Consider the following 21,106-nt stretch of genomic DNA (forward strand, 5'->3'; position numbering starts at 1 on the left):
TTGTAGTCCTTTTCTTTAAAAGCAAATATCTTCCTTTGCTTTGAACTTTGAGCGTTGTAACTTTGCAGATGTTGTTTTATGCTCAAACAGCAACATTACACACTAACTACAGTTAGAAAAGTGAAATCATACTCAACCACCCCTTTACGGTTGAACCACTGCAGTCACATGGACTATTTTAACAATGTCTTTACTAACTTTCTGGGCCTTGAAAGTGATAATAACATTGCAGTCTAAAGGGGGATCAGAAAGCTCTCGTCAAAATGATCTTCATTTGTGTTCTGAAGATGAATGAAGGTCTCACGGGTTTGTAACGGCGTGACGGTGAGTAATTAATGAAAGAAATGTCATGTTTGTGTGAACTATCCCTTTAAGAGTTCCAGTCTGGGAAACTTGGAAGCGTCACAGAATTTTGATATATAATTCCCTGGTTGGAAAAGCTTTGGCAATTACAATCATAAGTCGTGGATTCAACCAAATTCATGAGTTTAAAGATGTGGGAATCCTGACTGACTGAAAATACTTTATCAGATCCGAGCTCAGGAATGACACCATAGGCTTTGAAAAAAGCTGGTGAAATTATATTTATGTTCTATTTACATAAAAACATGAATTTGGCTGTCAAAATATTATTATTTTTTAAAAGAGAAGGAGCCTTTAAATGCTCTTCAGGGCACATGTCACGGGTTTCAGAGACACACAGTGAAAGATATTCCCTTCGGGCTGTTTGCTCTGTTTTTGCACTCGTCTCTCCTCTCCCTTCATCTCACAGCATCACGCTCTATAATTAGCCGAGAACACAGAGCTCTGAACTGGACTTCCCTGATCAACAGAGCCTCTGTCTGCAACTCCAATAACATCGATGTCAAATTATTCATGTTCTCAAGACGTGCTTGTGAACAAGAGAGTTATGCAATGAATTAATAATTGTGTAATATATCTTTGTGATATAATAATAATAATTTATTCAATTGTTTTATAGTTATTTAATAAATTTATCAGAACCAGAGCCGTTACTATACGGTTATCCGGACCACACGTGTGTCTTTTAGTCCCGTTCCCGTATAGTCCGTATAGTCATCCCTGATTGGTCTTAACCCCAGTGACGGGTAGGTTTAGGGGCGGGGTTAGGGGTAGGCCATCGGATAACCGTATAGTACCAATATGTTTAATAACCGTTTAATATGTTTTAACCAATGCTGAATAATTGATCAAAATTGAATTAAATTTTTTTACTTATATTTTATTTTTGTAAAGATAAATTGGTACTATACGGTTATCCGGACCGCACGATGGCCTACCCATAACCCCGCCCCTAAACCTACCCGTCACTGGGGTTAAGACCAATCAGGGATGACTATACGGGACTAAAAGACACACGTGTGGTCCGGATAACCATAGACATGTATAGAAAGGCTAGATGGCTCAAGGCGGAGTCAGCTGTGTCGTCACTTGGCGGCCATCTTAGGTCAGGAGACTGCGCTGCTGCTCCCTGCTGCTGTGGACGGAAGGTGAGTGACATACGCCAACTAAAATGCTCGTAACTTGCTGAATTCTTGACGGATTTACAAACGGTTTGGTTTATTACAAACCTTATTAACAGGGCTATGATTTGTGCTGATGCCGATGTTTAAATTGTAGCTTCACGTTTTGAGAAACGCTTAACATTGCAGCTTAGCTGTGTGTTTCATGGCATCCCTGACGTTTATGACACACCAAGCCGTTTGAAAATCGGTTGAAAATTGAGCAAAATATAGTTATTTCAGCACTACATGCACAATAGACTTTAATGTTATAACTGGACGAGCGGTCCTGTCCTAAGATGGCCGCCGTGTGACGTCGTCGGGTCCCATTGGCTCTCAGCGCCGGTAAGCCATCTAGCCTTTCTATACATGTCTATGCGGATAACCGTATAGTTCCAACTTTTTTTTTTCTAATCAACATTTATGAATAAAAAGGAATACAAATTTTATGTGAAAATGTTCAGATGGAATATAAAAATTGAAAATGTACAACATTGCAAAACAACAAATCACGATGAATGCTAATAAAAAATAATAAAATTAAAATAATAGTTATTTTTTTCAGTGTATTATAATCGACTTCACAAATCACTTTGCACATTGCTTTAGAACATAGGCTACTGGTCAACAGATAATCAACTAAGCAAGGAATTTATTTACAAACGACATGTCCTTAATAATCATTAAGGAATATGATTTCCTTAAAGTGCCCCTATGCTTTTACAAATATCACCTTTAAAGGAGTTCACTTTGAATTTTTTCCCCCAATGTGATTACGTAATGCGTGGCACGTCTCAGACCAGCACAAGACGAACAATTGTGGTTAAAAAGTATATAAAAAATATAAAAAAATGACAGATCGTTTGGCTAGATAAGACTCCTATTTCTCCACTGGGATCGTGTCAAGACTTTGAAGCTGCATTGAGACGGACATGTGAACCTTCTTTTGAACATTGGGATAGATGGTGGCCATTAAAGTGTAGAAAAATCCTGGAATGTTTTCCTCAAAAACCTAAATTTCTTTTCGACTGAAGAAAGAAAGACATGGATATCTTGGATGACATCGGGGTGAGTAGGCCTAAATTATCAGCAAAAAAAAATTGGAAAGTGAATTAATCCTTTAATGCAGTGTGTAATAAAGCTGTTTGCGAATGTAAAATGTATGCAAAGTTTTAAAAATCGGAGTGCACTTCCTTCACGAAGTCTCACTTCCTGTAACAAATTTGCATAATGCCAGCCTATGGTTTTAATTGGCTGCCTGCGAAAACAAAGTCTTCTTTGACCCTCAAACACTGTAGCTAAGGCCTTGAAGGGTTTGCTTCGTGTTGTTGACATGTTGCTATTTTGACTGCACGTCAAAAGGACGAGGACTCGTATAGATATGGAAAAACTGACGCCATCTTTACCGTTCGTATCACTGTGTTTACAAGTGTTGAGGAAGATCCGGAGCTAAACTTCCGACATGCGTTGTAAGCAGTCGACCAATCACAACAGACTGGGCCCTCTGACCAATCAGAGCGGAGTAGACTCTCGGAAAGGCGGGGTTTAGAGAGAATCTTCGAACAAACCGTTTTCAGACTTGGTGTGAAATAAAGTGATGCTGCAATGTATATTATGAGAAAATTAAAGCGCTTTTTGACCGTAGATGCATGTAAACCTAGGAGACTCCAAAACAAACCTTTAAAATAGCATAATAGGGGCACTTTAATCCATGACATAACATGCATGCTATAGTGAATGAGTTTTCTTGTTGGGTTATGAATGGGAAAACTACCCCCCAAAAGATCTGCTTTCCGAGTAAATATTTTTGAATGGCTGGAAACAGGGGAAGGGTTGTTGTGACTGCACTGCAGGTATTTGAATTCCCTTTTAGGTACACACACACAAACAAACACTCAACGTCCAGCCAATAGCGTGAGAGTGTGGAAGGGAGAAAACTGTAAGACTTGTCCATATTTCTCCCAGTGATTTCTCCAGCTCGTCCATGACCATGGCAGGATCTGGGCTTCTGCTTGTGGCGATCTGCTTCAGCGTCCTCCACTACGGGTATGGACATCCCTCTCGCACTAAGAAAGCAGTTCCAGCTCAACAGAGAGGTAATTTCTGTGTCACTACGAGGTGACCCTGGACCAGGAATGGGCAGTATTTCAGATACATGCATTTAAAATTCATATTTGAAATACAAAATACTATCTTGTATTTTGGAGCCTTTGGGAAAAATCAAATGTAATTTGTATTTAAATACATTTAAAGGGGCTATGTGGAGTTTTCAGCGCCATCTAGCGGTGATGTTTCAGATTGCAACCAATACGTTTACAAGCGAGTGCTCGTGCTTTTTTATTATATATGTTTTTTTTATTATGTGGAGTTTGTGTTGGAGTCTGTGTTGTGCTGGTCGTTTCTTAGTATTAGCAGACTCCATGTCATAAAGTTGCAGTGTCGTCGCTGTTGAGTGCAAAGTCAGTAGACGAGGCGAGACGCTCGGGAGCGCGCATGCAGGTCTCAGTCACGTCACTGGATTTCGCGGCTTATCTGACCCGGAGCATCACATAGAAATAGGAATACTTGCTTTCAGAGGTAATAGCGAAACCCGCCAAGTGGATCATTTTATTGTGAGATTACAACCCCTTTACACACAGACAATACAAAATGGATTCATTTTAGTAGAAAAACTCCACATAGCACCTTTTAAGATGAGTATTTTTGTATTTTTAAAATACATAAAATACTTTTTGCCAGTCAACCTCTTTATCAGGGTATATACTGGTTTCGTGCATCAACTAGTTCAGACACGACCCCCTCCCCCAAACACCAACAACTTTAGTAGGCTACAACTCAGCATTGGATCAGATTTTTCTGGAATAAGGTGAGGAAGGATGTCATGATCAATTCTACTTGTTGATTCAAGTTATAGTGCATTTACCTTCAGTTAACATGAAAGAATAAAAGAGCACAGACAAGTGGGAAAATAGCGTTAGCCAATCAGTCTTGATCGGTTGTTGATTTTTTATGTGTTTAAAGTCCACATGATATCAAAATTGACCATATTTACTTTGTTTGCCTAAATTGATCGTTTTGTGGTGAACAATTCATCCATGCAAGTCAATCCACACAAAAAAAATGTTTGGCTTCGTAATCTTTAATCAAAATCTGAAAATGCCCCTCCCCTCTGTATTGGAGGACCTTCCCTGATGACGTAGGTTTGACGGTTTTGGTGTCTGCTTAACATCCGTAACCACGCCCCTCCAACTGACAGTAGACAGGCTGAATCAGAGCCATATAGAGAGATTATTCATGTACACCCACAATGTAATATCAAATGTAGCATTTTAATCAACAGAACATTTTTTGTTAACCTTTTATATGTCTTGGAGTATCGCAATAATATGGTATCGTGAGTTCAGTATCGTGATATGTATCGAAACGTGACATGAGGGTATTGTTACACCCCTACTTAAAAAGCACTGGACTACCTGCACAAAAAAACAAGCCTCAAAATAGTTTGAAATTCAGTTTTTGCTGTGGTATCAAAACTGATATTGAGAATTGTGAAACCATGATATTGTTACTGTAAAGTAAAATTAAGATTTTGGGTCATATCACCCATAGAAAAGGATCACAGTTTTACATACAGTATTTTTTTAAATATTGTTCACCACAAGTAATAGACTACATTGTAACCTGGTCAGAAATAAGTATATAAATAGCTGCTATTTTGCATACGTTTATTTGTAATTGCCAGAAAGAAAGAAAGAAAGAGAGAGAGAAAGAACGAATGACAGAGAGGGCAGATATATGAGGTTAGGAATTAAAAGTCAATAGGCCTATGTAGTTTCTTCATTCACTGTGACCTGCACTGGATGGCCAAAGTAACTAAATACATTTTTTCCAGACAGTATTTTGTATTTGAAATACATTTCCATGTATTTATGCCCATCCCTGCCCTGGACCACAATGTGGAGTCACATGGGTCAATTCTTTGAAATCGAGATTTATACATCACATGAAAGCAGAATAAATAAGCTTTCCATTGATGTATAGTTTGTTAGGTATTTGGTGGAGATATGACTATTTGAAAATCTGGAATCTGAGGGTGCAAAAAAATCGAAACATTGAGAAAATCTCCTTTAAAGTTGTGCATTTATGTTCACGATTGTGCTGCATTCACTCACAAAAGTAAATGTTTCATGGAACATGATCTTTAATTAATATCCTAATGATTTTTGGCATTAAAGAAAAATCGATAATTTTGACCCATACAATGTATTGTTGGCTATTGCCACAGATATACCCGTGCGAATCGTGACTGGTTTTGTGATCCAGTGACTTATGACTGGTCACATGTTCATCCTCATTATAGAAAACAGTAACTGCAGTCCGCAACTTCCTCTAACCTGTGTTCTGGCGTTCTTCTGTTGAGACACAGCTTCAGAAGATGAAGACATGAGGACACAGATTGACAAGCTGTGGCAGGAAATCAACTCTCTGAAAGAGATGCAGGCACTGCAAACAGGTGAACAGTAAAACGCGCTAAATTCACGCTCTCCGTGTTTATTGTTTCAGCGGCAGTGCATATTCTTACGCCGCCCATGTTAATAAATGAGAGATATGCCATCAGAAGTGTCTCTTGGTGGTTACACTTTACTTTAGTCCAGTTTAGACAATCTACCAAGTATAATAATTAATAATTGAAACGTCGTCATTTATTCCACTATACGGTTAGCATGCCTTCAAGACATTGTTCAGATTGTATTTCAAAACATTTGTCAGGTTTTTGTCCTTAAAAATCTCTTGTGTATATAGGACTCATTTCTTACTCATCTCAGTCCATGCCTCCGTTGCTACTCTTAAGTTCAACTAATTTGACCCTTCGCAGGGAGCTTGATTGACAGATGATCTGACCAATCATACTTCGCCATCCGCCATTTTGTCCGACAAAGCAGTCAGAAGAGTTAGATTAACATGGGAGGATTTGAACTTGAGAAACGAAGTGTACTGACGTCTTTCCGCGGTTAAAACAACTTATGTTCATTCATGTTTATTTGATGCTATAAATGAACTAGAAGGAAGAGATGATCGGTTCACGAGCAGCTTTAACTGATGCTCTACAACGATCTGTCACACACATTAAAGAGTCACAAAACGGTATTTATTGTTTAAATTTCTTTTAAAAAATTACCAAATTTGAAAGGTGAGACTGTTTAATTTCAAAAGTAACAGAAAAGTAAGCTGGTCTGTCCTGTCTGTCAGTGTGTTGTCAGTCTCCTCTCTGCTCCGCGATGTATTTTTCACTGCATGAGAATATGGTGTGGCGTGAGAGTGGCATAGCTTGTCGGGCATAGCGACAGTAACTAAGGGGGGCGGGTCTTTGTCAAATTGCATTTGTTTAAACTAGAATACATTTTCATGTCAGTTTAAATAGCAATAGTGTCCGAAAAAATGACATGTTCACTTAAAAATGTAAATTCTGTCATTATTCCCTCAAGTTGTTTCAAACCTCTATGAATTTCTTACTGAACACAAAGAAATATATTTTGAAGAGTGTCGGTAACCAGACAGTTGGACCCCATTGACTTCCATAGTGGAAAAAAATACTAGAAGTCAATGGGGTCCAACAACCTTTTTTTGATTTGTTTTTTTGTTTTCTCTTTATTTGACAGGGACAATGGACAGTAAAGAAAAACTGTCCCAGAATTAGCCACAGGGCTAAATTTCATCTGCAGTCCCTGGGCAGAAAATATCAAATTACATTACATACAATATAAATAACCCACAAAATATAATATACGCCACATTGTCTATCATTTAACAATAAATACAGCAATATTACTACTAAAAAATCTCAATATACATCCCATAAAATCACATAATATTACAAAATCAATCCCCCATAATTAAAAACCTTGACAAAACACGAGTAACTAATGATTACAGACCTGACTCCTTTTTAACCACATTTTCAAATGCAGCTTGAACTGTGTCAATGTATGACATTGTCTAATAACAATTGGTAAGTTATTCCAGTTTTTAACAGCTCTTACAGAAAAAGTTGATCGACCAAACTCAGTTACTCTAAAATGTGCTTCACAATCACCTCTTGATGAAGCCCTTGTTTGTCTTAAATTTTCTCTACATGAAGCTACAAATGCTTTTAAAGGAGGAAGTGCAAGATCATTTACAATTTTATACATTAAACAACAACTGTGAAATATAATAAAATTGTCAAAACAATTTTTTGGTTACCGACATTCTTCAAAATATCTTCTTTTGTGTTCAGCAGAATGCATAAATGTATACAGGTTTGAAACAACTTGAGGGTGAGTAAATGATGACAGAATTTACATTTTTAAGTGAACTATTCCTTTAAGTATTTTTAAGTAGCTATATAGTATGTTAAAGTGCCACTTAAGGTTTATGACTGTAAATGATGGAGGGAAACTATCCAGTGATGTAAAATGATGTAGATTTTCTGTCACTGCAGTTTACCTGATGAGGACAGCAACATGTCTTTCAGTGAGAAATCTGGGATTGGGATTCATCCAAGAATATGACAGACCCTTAAAAAATGTACCGTGGTAACCCTAGTTCTCATCAGTCACTACAGTTTTACTGTAAAGTCATATTTCGAACAGTGTGCGTTCAGAGCATCTTTACATTTCTTTCTTTTTTTATATTTAAGACAGCGGTGATGACTATGATTATGACTATGAAACTCATTGATCTTTAAATGAAGCTGACTGAACATTTCATAACTTGGTGTAGACAATGAATTTACGTATTACATGCCATTCAAAAGATTAGAGTAAAACGTTTTTTTTTTCATCCAGCAAGGACGCATTTAATCAAAAGTGTCACAAAAGATTCTATTTCAAATAAATGCTGTTCTTTTGAACTTTCTATTCACCAAAGAATCCTGAAAAACATGCATCATGGTCAAATATTAAACTGTTTTCAAGATTGATAATAATAATCGGAAATTTCCTTTAGCAGTAAATCAACATATTATGATTTCTGAAGGATCATGTGACACTGATGACTGGAGTAATGATGCTGAAAATACAGGAATAAATTATATTTTATAATACTGTTTTTACTGTATTTTTAATTAAATAAAGGAAGCCTTCAAGAGACTTCTTTCAAAAACATTTTTTAAAATCTTACCAACCCCAAACTTTCGGACGATAGTGTACATTATTATAATAAGATTTATTTATGAGATTGAGGCCTAATGTGTTTCCTAATGAATGTTATGATAGATTAAAATGGTGTTTGACAGATAATAACTGTCAAAAGAATGAACAATAAGATATTGTTAGCTGGCATATAGTGTTCGCTTTGTCTTTGCCAAGTTATTTAGTAGTTAGTATATATATTTTTTTTGTAGTTAACTATCAGTTTTTTAAAGGACCTTTAGCAATCATGATGGGAATAAAGGTGATTTTCTGGTACACTTTACAATAAGGTTCATTAGTTAAGATTAGTTAATGCATTAACTAACATGAACTAACAATGAACAATAGATTTGTTACAGTATTTATTAATTTTTGTTAATGTTAGATAATAAAAAATACAGCTGTTCATTGTTTGTTCATTGACTATGTTAACAAATACAAATACAACCTTCGGTTTTAATAACGTGTGAGTAAATATTGCAATTAATATTAAGATTAATAAATGCTGAAGAAGTATGTTCATTCTTAGTTCATGTTAACTAATGAACCTTATTGTAAAGTGTTACCGATTTTCTAATAACATAATAACAGTAAAAGAGCATCATAAATAATGATGGAAATATGCACATGTGAAAAACAAACTCAAATCTGCAGTAGTTTACATGAGTGTTTGTTTTGTACACTTTTCAGTTTGCCTGCGTGGCGTCAAGGCCCTCAGGAAGTGTTACCTGGTTTCCGAGCAGGTCAAGCACTATCACGAGGCCAACGAGGACTGCATCGCTCAGGGAGGAACCCTGGCCATTCCTCGAGACATCAGCGAGAACGACCAACTCCGAGACTACGCCAAGCTCAGCTCGCCTGGATCCAAAGATTTCTGGATCGGCATCACAGACATAGTGAAGGAAGGCCAGTATGTGGACGTGAACAGCCTGCCCGTCTCCTTCTTCCACTGGGACCGGTCCAGGAGAGAGCCCAGCGGGGGCAAGAGAGAGAGCTGTGTTACTCTCTCGCTGGCAGCGCAGGGAAAGTGGCACGACGAGGTCTGTCGCAGCCAGAAGAAATACATCTGTGAATACCTGATCCCATGATGTGCGTCTCACGATGGTTGTTAAAGATATAGACAGCCTGTCATTGAAGATGCTCATTAAAAATGAAACAGTCAGTGGTAATATGATGTGCCCTCTTTATTCACTGTAAGTGTGGAGAACTAAACACTTAATGTGGTTGACAGTGATTGCTTTTCAAGGCAGCAAAACATTTTTCCATTTTAACATGATTTACGTTGAACATAATTTACAATATGCCTACAAGAGACGGGACATTCCAACAATTCAAAACATAACAAACTCAGATTAATGTTTTAGGAAAATAAAATTTAGTAAAAAATTTAAATAATAAAAACTGATTAACATTAGAGGATTTAACTTGTTTTGGAAAATCTTGTCCCAAAAAAAATATAAATGCCAATTAAAGTCTTTAACAGTATTTTCAATGTATATATATATATATATATATATATATATATATATATATATATATATATATATATATATATATATATTGAATATACATATATATGTATATTGAAAATACTGTTAAGTATTTAAAGTTCAGCTATGAAATGTAAAAGATGAAACAGGTAAATATATATATATATATATATATATTAACTAAAAACATTACTTTTCATTACAAAAAAAATAAATGTTAAATGAAATATGAAAAAAAACTAATTAAAACTTTTATTTTATTTCAGCTATTGCCAAAGCAACGTTTCTCATTTTCTTTGGTTTTAAACTTGAAGTATTAAAATAATTAAACCTAAATGAACTAAAATAATAAATAAATAATCAAAACTATAGATATATATGTAAAAAAAAGACAAACTAAAATTAATAATAAAATGTAACAAAACTATAATAGTAGGCTACTGCTAATAACACTGCTATTTATAGCTCTCCAACTCAAGAAATTAGATATATTTGATCTTCAAGGGAGAAAAGCTTTTGCAGAAATGCATCCTAACAAACACAAGAGACAGAGACAGTTCTCAGAAGAAAGTTGTGAAAGACGTGTTTACACTTTTTGAAAGTATAAATAGACAAACTTTTAACAGGCCTAAATAATGACTAGCTTGAGATTGCAAAATACAATTTATTAGCACTTATAGACATAAGATTAATATTATTAAATGTATATAAAATGTTCCAATACTGTGTGTGTGTGTGTGTATTCTGTCCAAACTAAAATTCCAATGTTGAGAAAGAAGTGAACACAATAAACCACAATGGCATATAATTGAAGGCAAAGGTCAGTTATATAATAAAAGGAGACTTTAATCGAAAGGTTAAAGTGTGGGCAAGCTTTGTATTTCATAAATATAAGGCATGGTCTCACATTAGATTACAATATTGTAATTTTCCTGACTGCCACTTCACACTTTCAGCTGCTTGATACTGTAGAACACAGACAAACAGAGAGAGAGTGTTGTCGGAAGTGACGCAGATTGATGTGAAGTCTCGCGAAAGTGCGTGGCGGCCATTTTTCCTCCATTGATTGCTGTTTTTGCTTACAGTCCAAGCAGTAAGAAAGTAACACCGATTAAGCTGGATTACGAGCCATTCAGCCTAAAAGTTGTTTCTTCGATATCGACTTGTTTTGCCTAGCACGCTCAGAATGGAGTCCCGAAGCGACTCGCAGAGCTCCTGTTGACAGCGGACCGCGGCTGGAGGATCAGATGGAAATGGTGCCCAGCGAAGAAAAGCAGCTTGTGCCCAAAGAGGTGAGAGATGATCCACCTCAAAATACAACAGAGCAATCTGTATAAACCGCACTATGAGCCAGAGATTCGCGTTTAAACGAAGGCAGGGAGAGAGACGGGAAAGTGCGTGTCAGGATCAGTTCAGCTGCTAGCAGGAGAGTGTTAGCAGCGGCTCAGCTAACTATCAGTCAACAAGTCCTTCCCAACACATTTAATACGTTATAACTACTTGAGTCCGGTGATTCATGTGATTGATAGGCCAGATAACCTGTTGTCATGTGTGCTGTCCGACTGTTTACTCTTCACACAGCCTGTAAAGTATCCCGCTGGAGTGAGTTTCAGAGGTGCTAAAGTGTGCGCCATAGTTTATATTAGCCGCTCAGATTAGACTGGGTGATTTAATCCACATCTCTTTATTTATGCACATGATTCAGATAGATTATTCTAAATCATGTGCTAAAAGACTGTATAACGTTAATATATCAACACCCGTCGATCAGATTTACCTGTCCGATAAAACCTAATCACTTCAGATCAATTCAGATTTACGGTTTCAAATTGAATCTGCATTGCTTTATTTGTTGTGGACATGAGTCAGATCAGATGGGAATCGAGTTTTTTTAAATTATTAATGCCTAAAGAGCAAAATAGAGAGTTTATTAGCATTTGTTTTGAAACTATGTTGTTTATTTTTGTTTTTTATTCTAATTGATCAGTACTCTATTTGGTTTGGATGTCCATGCAGATAAATAAATCAGCCTATATTATTAAAGTGAAAAATCATTCAACCTGAATATTCTTTCAACCAAGGACAAAATGTATTTATGGAAGGCTCAAAAAGTAAAATATGAAGATAATTAACGGCAGTACCATTTATATGTTACTCCATGTTATTCCAAAGTACATCAGCACAAAAAACATGTTAGTAAAACTAACGTTAGTCGTTGAGTGAATTGATGGCCGATGCTGATGCCGATATCTTGGGGGCCGTTTACATAACACCATTTTCAACCAAAAATGCAAAAAATAATTTATTTTAGCCATTCGTTTACATGACAATGGCATTTTGGGGGCCCGAAAACACAAACTTTTGAAAACGGGTTTCAAAGTGTACGTTTTTAAAAATGATACTGTTATCGTTTCCGTGTAATCTACCAAAACGTGAATTTGTGAAAACGGTGACGTCTTGCGCTTGAGTATTTTACGTGTTCAGTCTATAGTTGCATAGTTGTTCTTTACAAAGTGATATCGCCAACTACTGGCCTGTCAGCAGAATACAGCGTTTTTTGTTGTTTTCGCGGCTCTGTGAACGGGATCGTTTTGACAACATTGTCGTCTGTACAAAGAAAAATAGTTTTTGTGTAAACGTACCCTTAATGTGATATCACAGTTTTTAATTTAAAGATAGGCTAGTAAATAAGACATGCTGATGTTAATTTTTCATAATGCTTATTCAATTAGAAAAATTAGATTTTTTTTTTTACAAAAAAGTCAAATAATTAGATAGCAACCTTCTGATTCTATAATCTGTAAAAAAAAAAAAAAAAAAGTCATGCTGTGGCTGTACAGAAGAACATATCGGCCAATACCGATAATTATAAAATGCCTAATTTGCCAATTATCGGTTGATATATTGGCCAACCCATAATAAAAGCAGTTCTTTTTGGTATGTTTTTTTTAGTTCCCCAGGTTGCTTCACTAAATAATTGGGGCGAAAAAAAGAACATTGTCTGATAATATAAACACTTTGACTCAAATATGATCCTTTATCAGTGTCTTTGTTTTGGCTGTTTACATGGTTGTTATTGTTGGAGATTAAATTCACTGTTTAGAAATCCAGTGCATCAGAGATTCAGACTAAATTTAGAGCAGGAACATGTAACAACAAAATAGTCATTGGACTTAAGCCTGAAATGAATGAGTCAGTTTGATCCTATTTGATCGTATAAATTGGTCTGCAGGATTAACATGACCTTCCCTGGCTCAGCGCCAATTACCACATGAATCTGTCTCTCTTTTATAGCGGGATGCGACACTCCCACACTCTTTCTCTGGGGTATGGTTGCTCTGATGACAACACCTGCTGGAAATCATTGATTAGTCAGCATTAAAAGTTACAGTTCGCCTATATTTGAATCTTTAGTGTCACTATTAAAGTACCACTACTAATTTGCCTGATATGTGATTTCTGAGAAACTGAAGAAGTGCGACTCTATGAACCAGCACTGCTTGTTCTCTGATACAAACCTCAAGGTCTAGATGATTTAAACTAGTTTAAAGCCAGATGACACTACATTCTCAACAATACTGGTGTGGGAAACACTGGTGTGGGCTTTTCAATCCACAAATCACCAACATTTACAATGGATTACACTAACTATAACCATGGTGTAATTGTGGGATATTCAAAAACAATTTATATTATATTATATTAATATAGATATGTATTAAAGGAGTAATGTAATATAATTACAATATTTTTTGTTATTAAGCTACAGCAGAATGTTGTGCATTTGTATTTATACTAAATGTGTTTAGGCTTCTGTTTTTCATAACCAAAACCATATAGGCCTAGTTACTTTTTACCATGGTGATAATGAAGTGCCATGCATGGTTTTACCTATGGTTATATCATGATCTACAAATGTACTATGTAAGCCAATGGTAAATTTGATTAAGAATAGTCCTAACTCAGTCAGTAACAATTTGAGACTATAAAAATGAGGTTTCACAATTGTTACAGATGTTACTGTTTTTGTTAAAGGATCCCAATAAATTTGCGTCCCAACTTAAGCTCACGATCAACTCCAGCTGCTGTCAAATGTTAGCCTGGCTAACGCCAGACCCAATTCTCGTTGAGACTTGGGTCTGGGAACCACATGTGCATTTTCTCGTATTTGAGGCGTGGTTTACGAATGCCCGGCGCCGTTTATTGGGTGCTAAGAATGTCTATCAAATGCGCCTGTACGCTCATAGCCAATCGTTTCCATTATACCAGATGACGTATGTAGAGCGACAGAAATTAGACAAGGAAGAAGACGATGGGTAAGATATTTTTGTTTAAACAATGACGTTCAGCGACTATTGCCGTTTGTGCAAGATAAACATGAGGGTCGAAGGTATATATGGATATAAACAAACTGCTTAATTGTGTCGCATAGATGTCGTCATCGTCTTGCTGCTCCCTCCCCGTTCTGTGATTGGTTCCCTAGATGAGGTGAAAATCTGGTCCATGGTATCCAGACTGCCTTTCAGCGTGAATAAAATCGCGCTGTGCAAAGGCAGTATGGGGAAACCCAGGCTAGTCAAATGTGCTTTCTAAGAGAAAACGTGTAATATTAATATCAAATCAAGTGCTGGTGCAACCATCTGTACAACTTGGTGGCACTAATAACCAATTCCCCCAATGTTATTCTTGAGTCCGAAGCACTCAATAGTTCGTGTCTGCAGTTGCTGAGGCCCTGAAGTGCAGGCCAGTGATGCTGAGGTCTCTTGACTTCTGGTTTTAATCTGCTCTGGATGGGCTCTCAGTTATCAAGACCGTCCAGTGTCAGCGGGTGTTCCCCTAATGATGCGCTGTAGCCATTATTTCAGAATAACGTTCTTACTTCAGACTCTCTGAGTCTGCACATATCCCACAATCTCCAGCAACTTTGCCTCTGTTGGCCCAGAGAGCATCTGCCAGCTTTAGATAAAGGAGGAATGCTTGGCAAAAGGAAGTAAAAACATAAAGTTTGTAAAGTTTCACAATAGCTTTTGAAGTGTAGTGTCTTCGGTCAAAATCAGCCAATGCGGAGCCCCTGTTATGTGGGTTTTAAAGGACCACCTGCTGAAAGTAATTACGCCGTTTGACAGAAGGCTTTAGTGTGACTCATGCCCAGTAGAGTGAGGAACATTTTCATACAAGCCCTCACTAGCTTTTTTATAAGTAGGATATCCCGTAGGTCTGTTTTATTGGAAAGGTTGGTACTACGTTTAGTGATGTATTTGAATCTGATTTCATTCATAATAATTAATAAGGCAACTGAGCATAACAGTGATTTATTTTACCATGTTAAAGTGTGTAAGCACAATGCAGAGTTGAAGCACACAACTATGGAGTCAAATCCATGCCACATATATTACAGTTACCAGGTCCCATTGACTTCCATAGTATTTTTTTTTCCTACTATGGAAGTCAATGGGACCTGGTAACTGTTTGGTTACTGACATTTTTCAAAATATCTTCCTTTGTGTTCAGCAGAAGAAAGAAATTCATACAGGTTTGAAACAACTTGATGGTGAGTAAATGATGACAGAATTTTCATTTTAAAGTGAATTATCCCTTTAATAGGGAGTGGCCAGGCTCTCCGTAGACGGGCTCTGGCCCTCCAGGAGCCGAGGTTGAGACCCCTGATGTAGAATAAAAGCAGGCTGGGTGACTTTCTTTGTCTTTAAAGTAAACCATACAAACAATGCATAGAATTTCCCTGAATAACAATCAGGCGTTTGCTTTGGGTCTTTGATTCAGGCGCTCTGAGAGTGTTCAAAGGGTCTGGAAATGCTAAGCGGGATCTTAGCCCGGGAAAATGTGATGTTTTGGTTTTCTACAATATATGTTGCGATTTTAAATGTGCAATAAACAAATTACAAGATGCATAGAAAAGAACAGAGATACAAATTAAATAAACAGTGCACTGCTTTGTGTTTTCCAGGTAAGTCTAAAGATCCTTGCACACTGAAATTGAAATTCAGTGAAACATTGTTATTCATTCAAAAATAAGTCATGAGAACATGAACTTCATCACTGCATTTGCAGGAATTGTAAAATCTTTTTTCTTATTAACTGAAGTAGCCTAACGCAATATTTTTACTCTAAAAGCTTATCTTTCCCCACACATATGAACTGTGATCGTGCAATAACGTTAACTTTACATCGCGATGCTGAGCTACAGTGAAATGATAGAAAAGATATTATCTGTGATAGCAATTCGTCTCATTCACGCAAACTGGAGTAGAATGAGGCTCGCGTCTACCGCGCCGTGCTAAACACCGCGCCGCAGGACCTCTAGACGCGCATAAACGCGTCTTTACATTGAAATCACTCGTGCCAGACGCTCAAGAGTGAGTGAGTAATCATTTTAAAGTAAAATTGACTTTAATCAAACCACGGATCTGTGATAAGTTTTGTGATCCGTCTCGCCACTATGTAGTAGCACTATGATCACTTTGAGGGGAGGATAAATTTATCCCCACTGGGGATAAAAATAATTAAGCAGAGGCAGGGATACATTGACCAGAAAGGGGGAAATCCCACGCATTTGCATTGTCTGTACAGTTCTATGCACGTAGCAAAATATTCACAACTTGAGCTAATGGATTGTTTTTGAAAAAGGAGAGCTATATAAAATTAGACACATTAGCGACATTAACTCTTGTTTTCTGTAATCTACGGTCACGTTTCCTTTTACGTTCTATTTTTGACTTTTTTGGCGACGATGTTTTCTTCTCCTGTGGCGCGGCATATGTATGGTCCATAATAACAATGCAATCCAGACTTTTAAACTTGCCGGAGCAGTTTCAAGCGCCTCTCACTGCTCTGCACCTGCGCTTCTGCTGGTTTCGGCTGGCTCTGAACGAAAACGCGTTGTGGAAACGCGTTGGCTTAGTACTTTTTGTCCCTCTCTGCTATTATAGTTTTGCAAGATGGCGGAACTACATGGAAGCCTCCGTGGACCTACCCGTCCCATGTATATAAAGATAATAAATTCTTCATTTATAAGGATAAGTCAGATAATTGGCCGAGGTATTTGTACACCATTAAGGACATATTTATTAATAAAAATATTGATTTTAGATAATAAAATACCTAAAAAGATACTTATTGTCCCTTTAACGATGACAGATGGGATATTAATATTAAGCTGCTGTCACTTTAAGAGCTAATGCACGGATCCGATATAAGATACGCATCAGTTTCCTTTTTCAGTTATGTTCACTTAAGTGATAAGCGACTGTGTTTACTAGGAAACTTGCTGAGACGAGCATTTTGACATCATTTTGCATCAGATGTGTAAAAAATGAGTTGAAACAATCCAGCATACACTCCGGCACAACCTGCATATTTTTTAAATGCTCAAGACAAGCGCCACTACTCCCTGAACCTCACAGCGATTGGCTTGCGCTAGTGTTGGGCGATATGATCCATAGTCATCATGTCCTAACGTCAGCCTGTGAGATTACAGATTCACAATATTGTCGCGTGTGGGGAGTTGACTTGATATAGTTTATTTGATCATTCATTTCCATATATATGTTTATTTACTCATTTAATCAATTATTTCCTTGGTTTTGTCGCTGGGAATTTGAATCTTTCATAATTTTGCGAGCAAAGATGGAGTTTGCAATGTAGAAAAATATCACGTTGCATATTAGCCTGGGAAAACCCAGACCACTTCCGGCAAATTTAGATTTGCTCTGCAAGTGGGTCTGGCAAAGAGCCCATTGAAACCCATTTCCAGTCCGTCGAAATCTCGGCACCAATCAGAAACGTTGGGGCGGGCTTTACACGATGACGACAGAGCAGAGACGGTGACGCAGATTTTGTACATTACAAAGATGGATGCCGCCGTGGAACATCACAACATCACTCGTTCGAATCAGCTATCGCGTCTGTTTCAAGCGATTTAAAATAGTCATTTTCGTTAACACAAACAGAGAATTGCTGAGAGTTTCGAGATGTCTCCGTCGCTCTGCATACGTCATGTCATTCATCGCTCTGATTGGTTTTAGATCTATCCGACGTCCGTTGGTGACGCCCCTGTGGAAATGAATTGTCTATGGAGCTTTGCCAGACCCTTACTCAGTTACAACTGAGAGTGGTCTGGGTTTTCCCAGGCTAGTTGCATATAAATATTTCACCCAAAATAAGGCGAGTCTGTGGATATCATATCTCACATGCAATTTGCAAACTTTGCACAAAAGTTATGCTGGTGTAGGAGTCTAGTCTCAAACCACAGTCAATTATTCACCGAAAGTGAAAGTAAAAACTGACGAGCTTTTGGCATCTGACACATTAATTCTCTGACACTACGAGAACAATACCTCAATGATGATAATGGTATATCAACCATCTTAATTTATTGGCTTAATATTCATCTTGTGGACAATGTTAATGACAGTGAAAAACTTGGAGAATCAATATTTCTTGTTAAACAAGTTTTTAAAAAAAAAGTCTGTTTAAAGCTGCTTTTGATTACCTTGATGACTGATTATTGTGCTGTGTTCGGACCTAAAGACTGCTATTAGGCCTATACAATTTTAGTAATATTATTATTATTAATAATTATAATTTGTACTTGTATTGTTATTAAATTAAATTTAACAACAATGCTGTTTTTGCCTAGGCTTAAACAACAACTCTATATGATGCACTCTTGACAATTTATGAATAACATCTGTTTGAAAAACATTTTCATAAATGTTATATTTATTTACGGTAGGACATTTACAAAATATCTTCATGGATCATGATTTTTTACTTAATATCTTAATGATTTTTGGCATAAAAGAAAAATCTATCATTTTGACCCATACAATGTATAGTTGGCTATTGCCACAAATATACCCGTGCGACATGTGACTGGTTTTGTGGTCCAGGGTCACATTTCATACATATTTAATTTGCATCGTCTATCTGTACTTCAGTGAAAGGCCTTTTCTTCATCTTGTAGGCCTGAGCACCTTGTCATAATGAATACAGGCCAACCTGTTTCATGTGAGCACCTAACGATATTATCCCTGATAAAAATACCCTCTAATCTGATAATGCCCCTGCTTGTGTTGACATCTGTGTGTCGTTTACAGTGGCATCTTCACATTTTCTCCTCTAGATCTCCTTTGTTCCCCTGTGTTTTGACCTTTAGCAGATATCACACATCAGTGCCGCTCGTATCGTGATGCTCGGCCTTGCGCTCGAGGCGGGTTTGGCTTCTCTTGAACACTGTGTTGTTGTTGTTCTGTCATCAGGGTATTTTTTGGAGTTGCAGGCAGAGTATTTTTGAGGAGATGCAGAAGAGGTTCTCACAGGTAGTTGTGTGTGTTGCATGCGCGTGTGTGTGTGTGTGTGTGTTTACAGCATGGTGATTCATTTGACACTAACCCTCAAATGAAGATGTCAGGGAAAAAATCAGCTGGTTTGAGGGGAAGCTGAGGGCAATACACGGTTCCCGGCAGATGGGATGTCGAGCTTGTAATGTGGATAACGAAATGAAAGAGATATCAATAGAAATGAAGCTGGTACTTTTTGTTTAATGCAAAATTGGGATTTTGGAGTTAAATATTCCCAGGACATTTAGTTGATTCCATGAGATTGACGCATATAATAATAATAATATGATCACGGTGGGTTTTTTTTTTTTGTGCAGGCAACTGGGAATGTGAGTATGTAGTGTGAAACATTTTATTGTCTGAAAAGTGATTAAAGTCAACATGAAACATTCCCATTAGGGCTCGGTTGAACATAGTGATTCCTCGATTTGAATCAATTCTTAAATAATAAGAATCAATCTTTTAGTCTATGCTTTTTTCAGATGTGTGAGGAAATTGTTTGAACAAAACACTAAACTATTTGCAGCGAGCCTCCTATCCAATAAAGCGTAATTATCTAAGTATCAGCTTTAAAATTGACTATTTAATTACAAAATTGAAACGATAAATGCCGTTTTGGCTCTTTAATGTGACAAGATAGTTTGCTGTTGTCGCTTCTTCAGTTCAAGCGAAGCGTCAGCGTGGAGCGCGAGAGAACCGATCATCTCTTCCTCTTTACTAGCATGAAATAAACATGAATGAACATCAGAAGGTATGTTGAAAGATACAGTACAACTTACCGAAATTCATTTTATGTCACATGTAATCGTTCAATCAATGTTTCAGCCGTGGATATACTCAACTCGTGTACGGCCGTTACCGGAAGCCAGTGATTATAGTTTATAAACTTATAAATATGGATATTTTTCTCACAAAAATGCATCACTTCACTTCAGAAGGCCTTTATTAACCTCCTGGAGCCGTATGGATTACTTTAGATGCACTTTTTGGCTACACTCACTGCCATTATAAAGCTTGGAAGAGCCGGGATATTTTTTTAATATAGCTCAGATTGTGTTTGGCTGAAAGAAGAGAGTCATATACACCTAGGATGGCTTGAGGGTGAATACGTTATGGGATAATTTTTGGGGGGTAAATTAGCCTTTAATTTAAAGTAAAGCAACTTCAAAATAATCTTCTCAAGTTATTGTCTGTGCTCATCATCAATAATGTACGATGAAATGTTTTGCTTGCGTCATACTTGGAATCCTTAGTCAGCGCTTTTGGTAACATGATCAGTTCTTTAGCAGACGCTATGAAAAGTCCATGGCTCTGCTTAGTAAACAACACCTGCAATTAACCAACCAGCACCAGTCACAGAGTCGACATCGTGGCCTTGACTGCATGCTGTGACCCCAACACACAGTACACTTAAGCCATAACGGTTTCTACACTAATACCCACTGGTGTCAATATGTAAATAATAATAATCAAATATTTATTGATTAATTACTGAGGTTTGCTAGTTCACTCACAGGCATGATCAGGCTATTAGTCCTGTTTAACAGTGTTTGTTTCATGGT

General features: G+C 37.1%; 2 protein-coding genes across 8 annotated transcripts in view; both read left to right on the plus strand.

The window, feature by feature from the left end:
- The first annotated feature begins 206 nt into the window (after nt 1–206).
- Nucleotides 207–9,862, plus strand: clec3a (C-type lectin domain family 3, member A). 2 transcript variants are annotated; one of them, XM_079588228.1, is made up of 4 exons: nt 207–324; nt 3,489–3,619; nt 5,950–6,036; nt 9,386–9,862. In XM_079588228.1, the coding sequence occupies exons 2-4, from the start codon at nt 3,508–3,510 to the stop codon at nt 9,781–9,783; spliced, it is 597 nt and encodes a 198-aa protein (XP_079444354.1). In that variant the 5' UTR covers nt 207–324; nt 3,489–3,507; the 3' UTR covers nt 9,784–9,862. The 2 variants fall into 2 exon arrangements, with proteins under 2 accessions (XP_079444354.1, XP_079444355.1); XM_079588229.1 differs by lacking the exon at nt 5,950–6,036 and having other exon boundaries at nt 9,386–9,855.
- Nucleotides 9,863–11,173: 1,311 nt separating this feature from the next.
- Nucleotides 11,174–21,106, plus strand: part of usp47 (ubiquitin specific peptidase 47) — a 37,246-nt gene continuing 27,313 nt past the window's right edge. The window contains exons 1-2 of one of the 6 annotated variants that reach the window (XM_079588053.1): nt 11,225–11,477; nt 19,464–19,523. In XM_079588053.1, the coding sequence (XP_079444179.1) occupies nt 11,433–11,477; nt 19,464–19,523 (105 nt within the window). In that variant the 5' untranslated portion in view covers nt 11,225–11,432. Of the gene's footprint in view, nt 11,478–19,463; nt 19,524–21,106 lie in introns of all 6 variants that reach the window. The other 5 variants (XM_079588051.1, XM_079588050.1, XM_079588054.1 and 2 more) reach the window with 5 other exon arrangements.

Source organism: Phoxinus phoxinus (genome assembly GCF_949152265.1).
Source record: "Phoxinus phoxinus genome assembly, chromosome: 2".
Lineage (NCBI taxonomy): Eukaryota > Metazoa > Chordata > Actinopteri > Cypriniformes > Leuciscidae > Phoxinus > Phoxinus phoxinus.

Bases quoted from the DNA above. Each gene is read 5' to 3' on its own strand.
- clec3a (XM_079588228.1), top strand. From the start codon at position 3,508: ATGACCATGGCAGGATCTGGGCTTCTGCTTGTGGCGATCTGCTTCAGC. The intron at 3,620-5,949 runs GTAATTTCTGTG...GTTGAGACACAG, and splicing joins AGTTCCAGCTCAACAGAGAG to CTTCAGAAGATGAAGACATG. The intron at 6,037-9,385 runs GTGAACAGTAAA...TACACTTTTCAG, and splicing joins GATGCAGGCACTGCAAACAG to TTTGCCTGCGTGGCGTCAAG.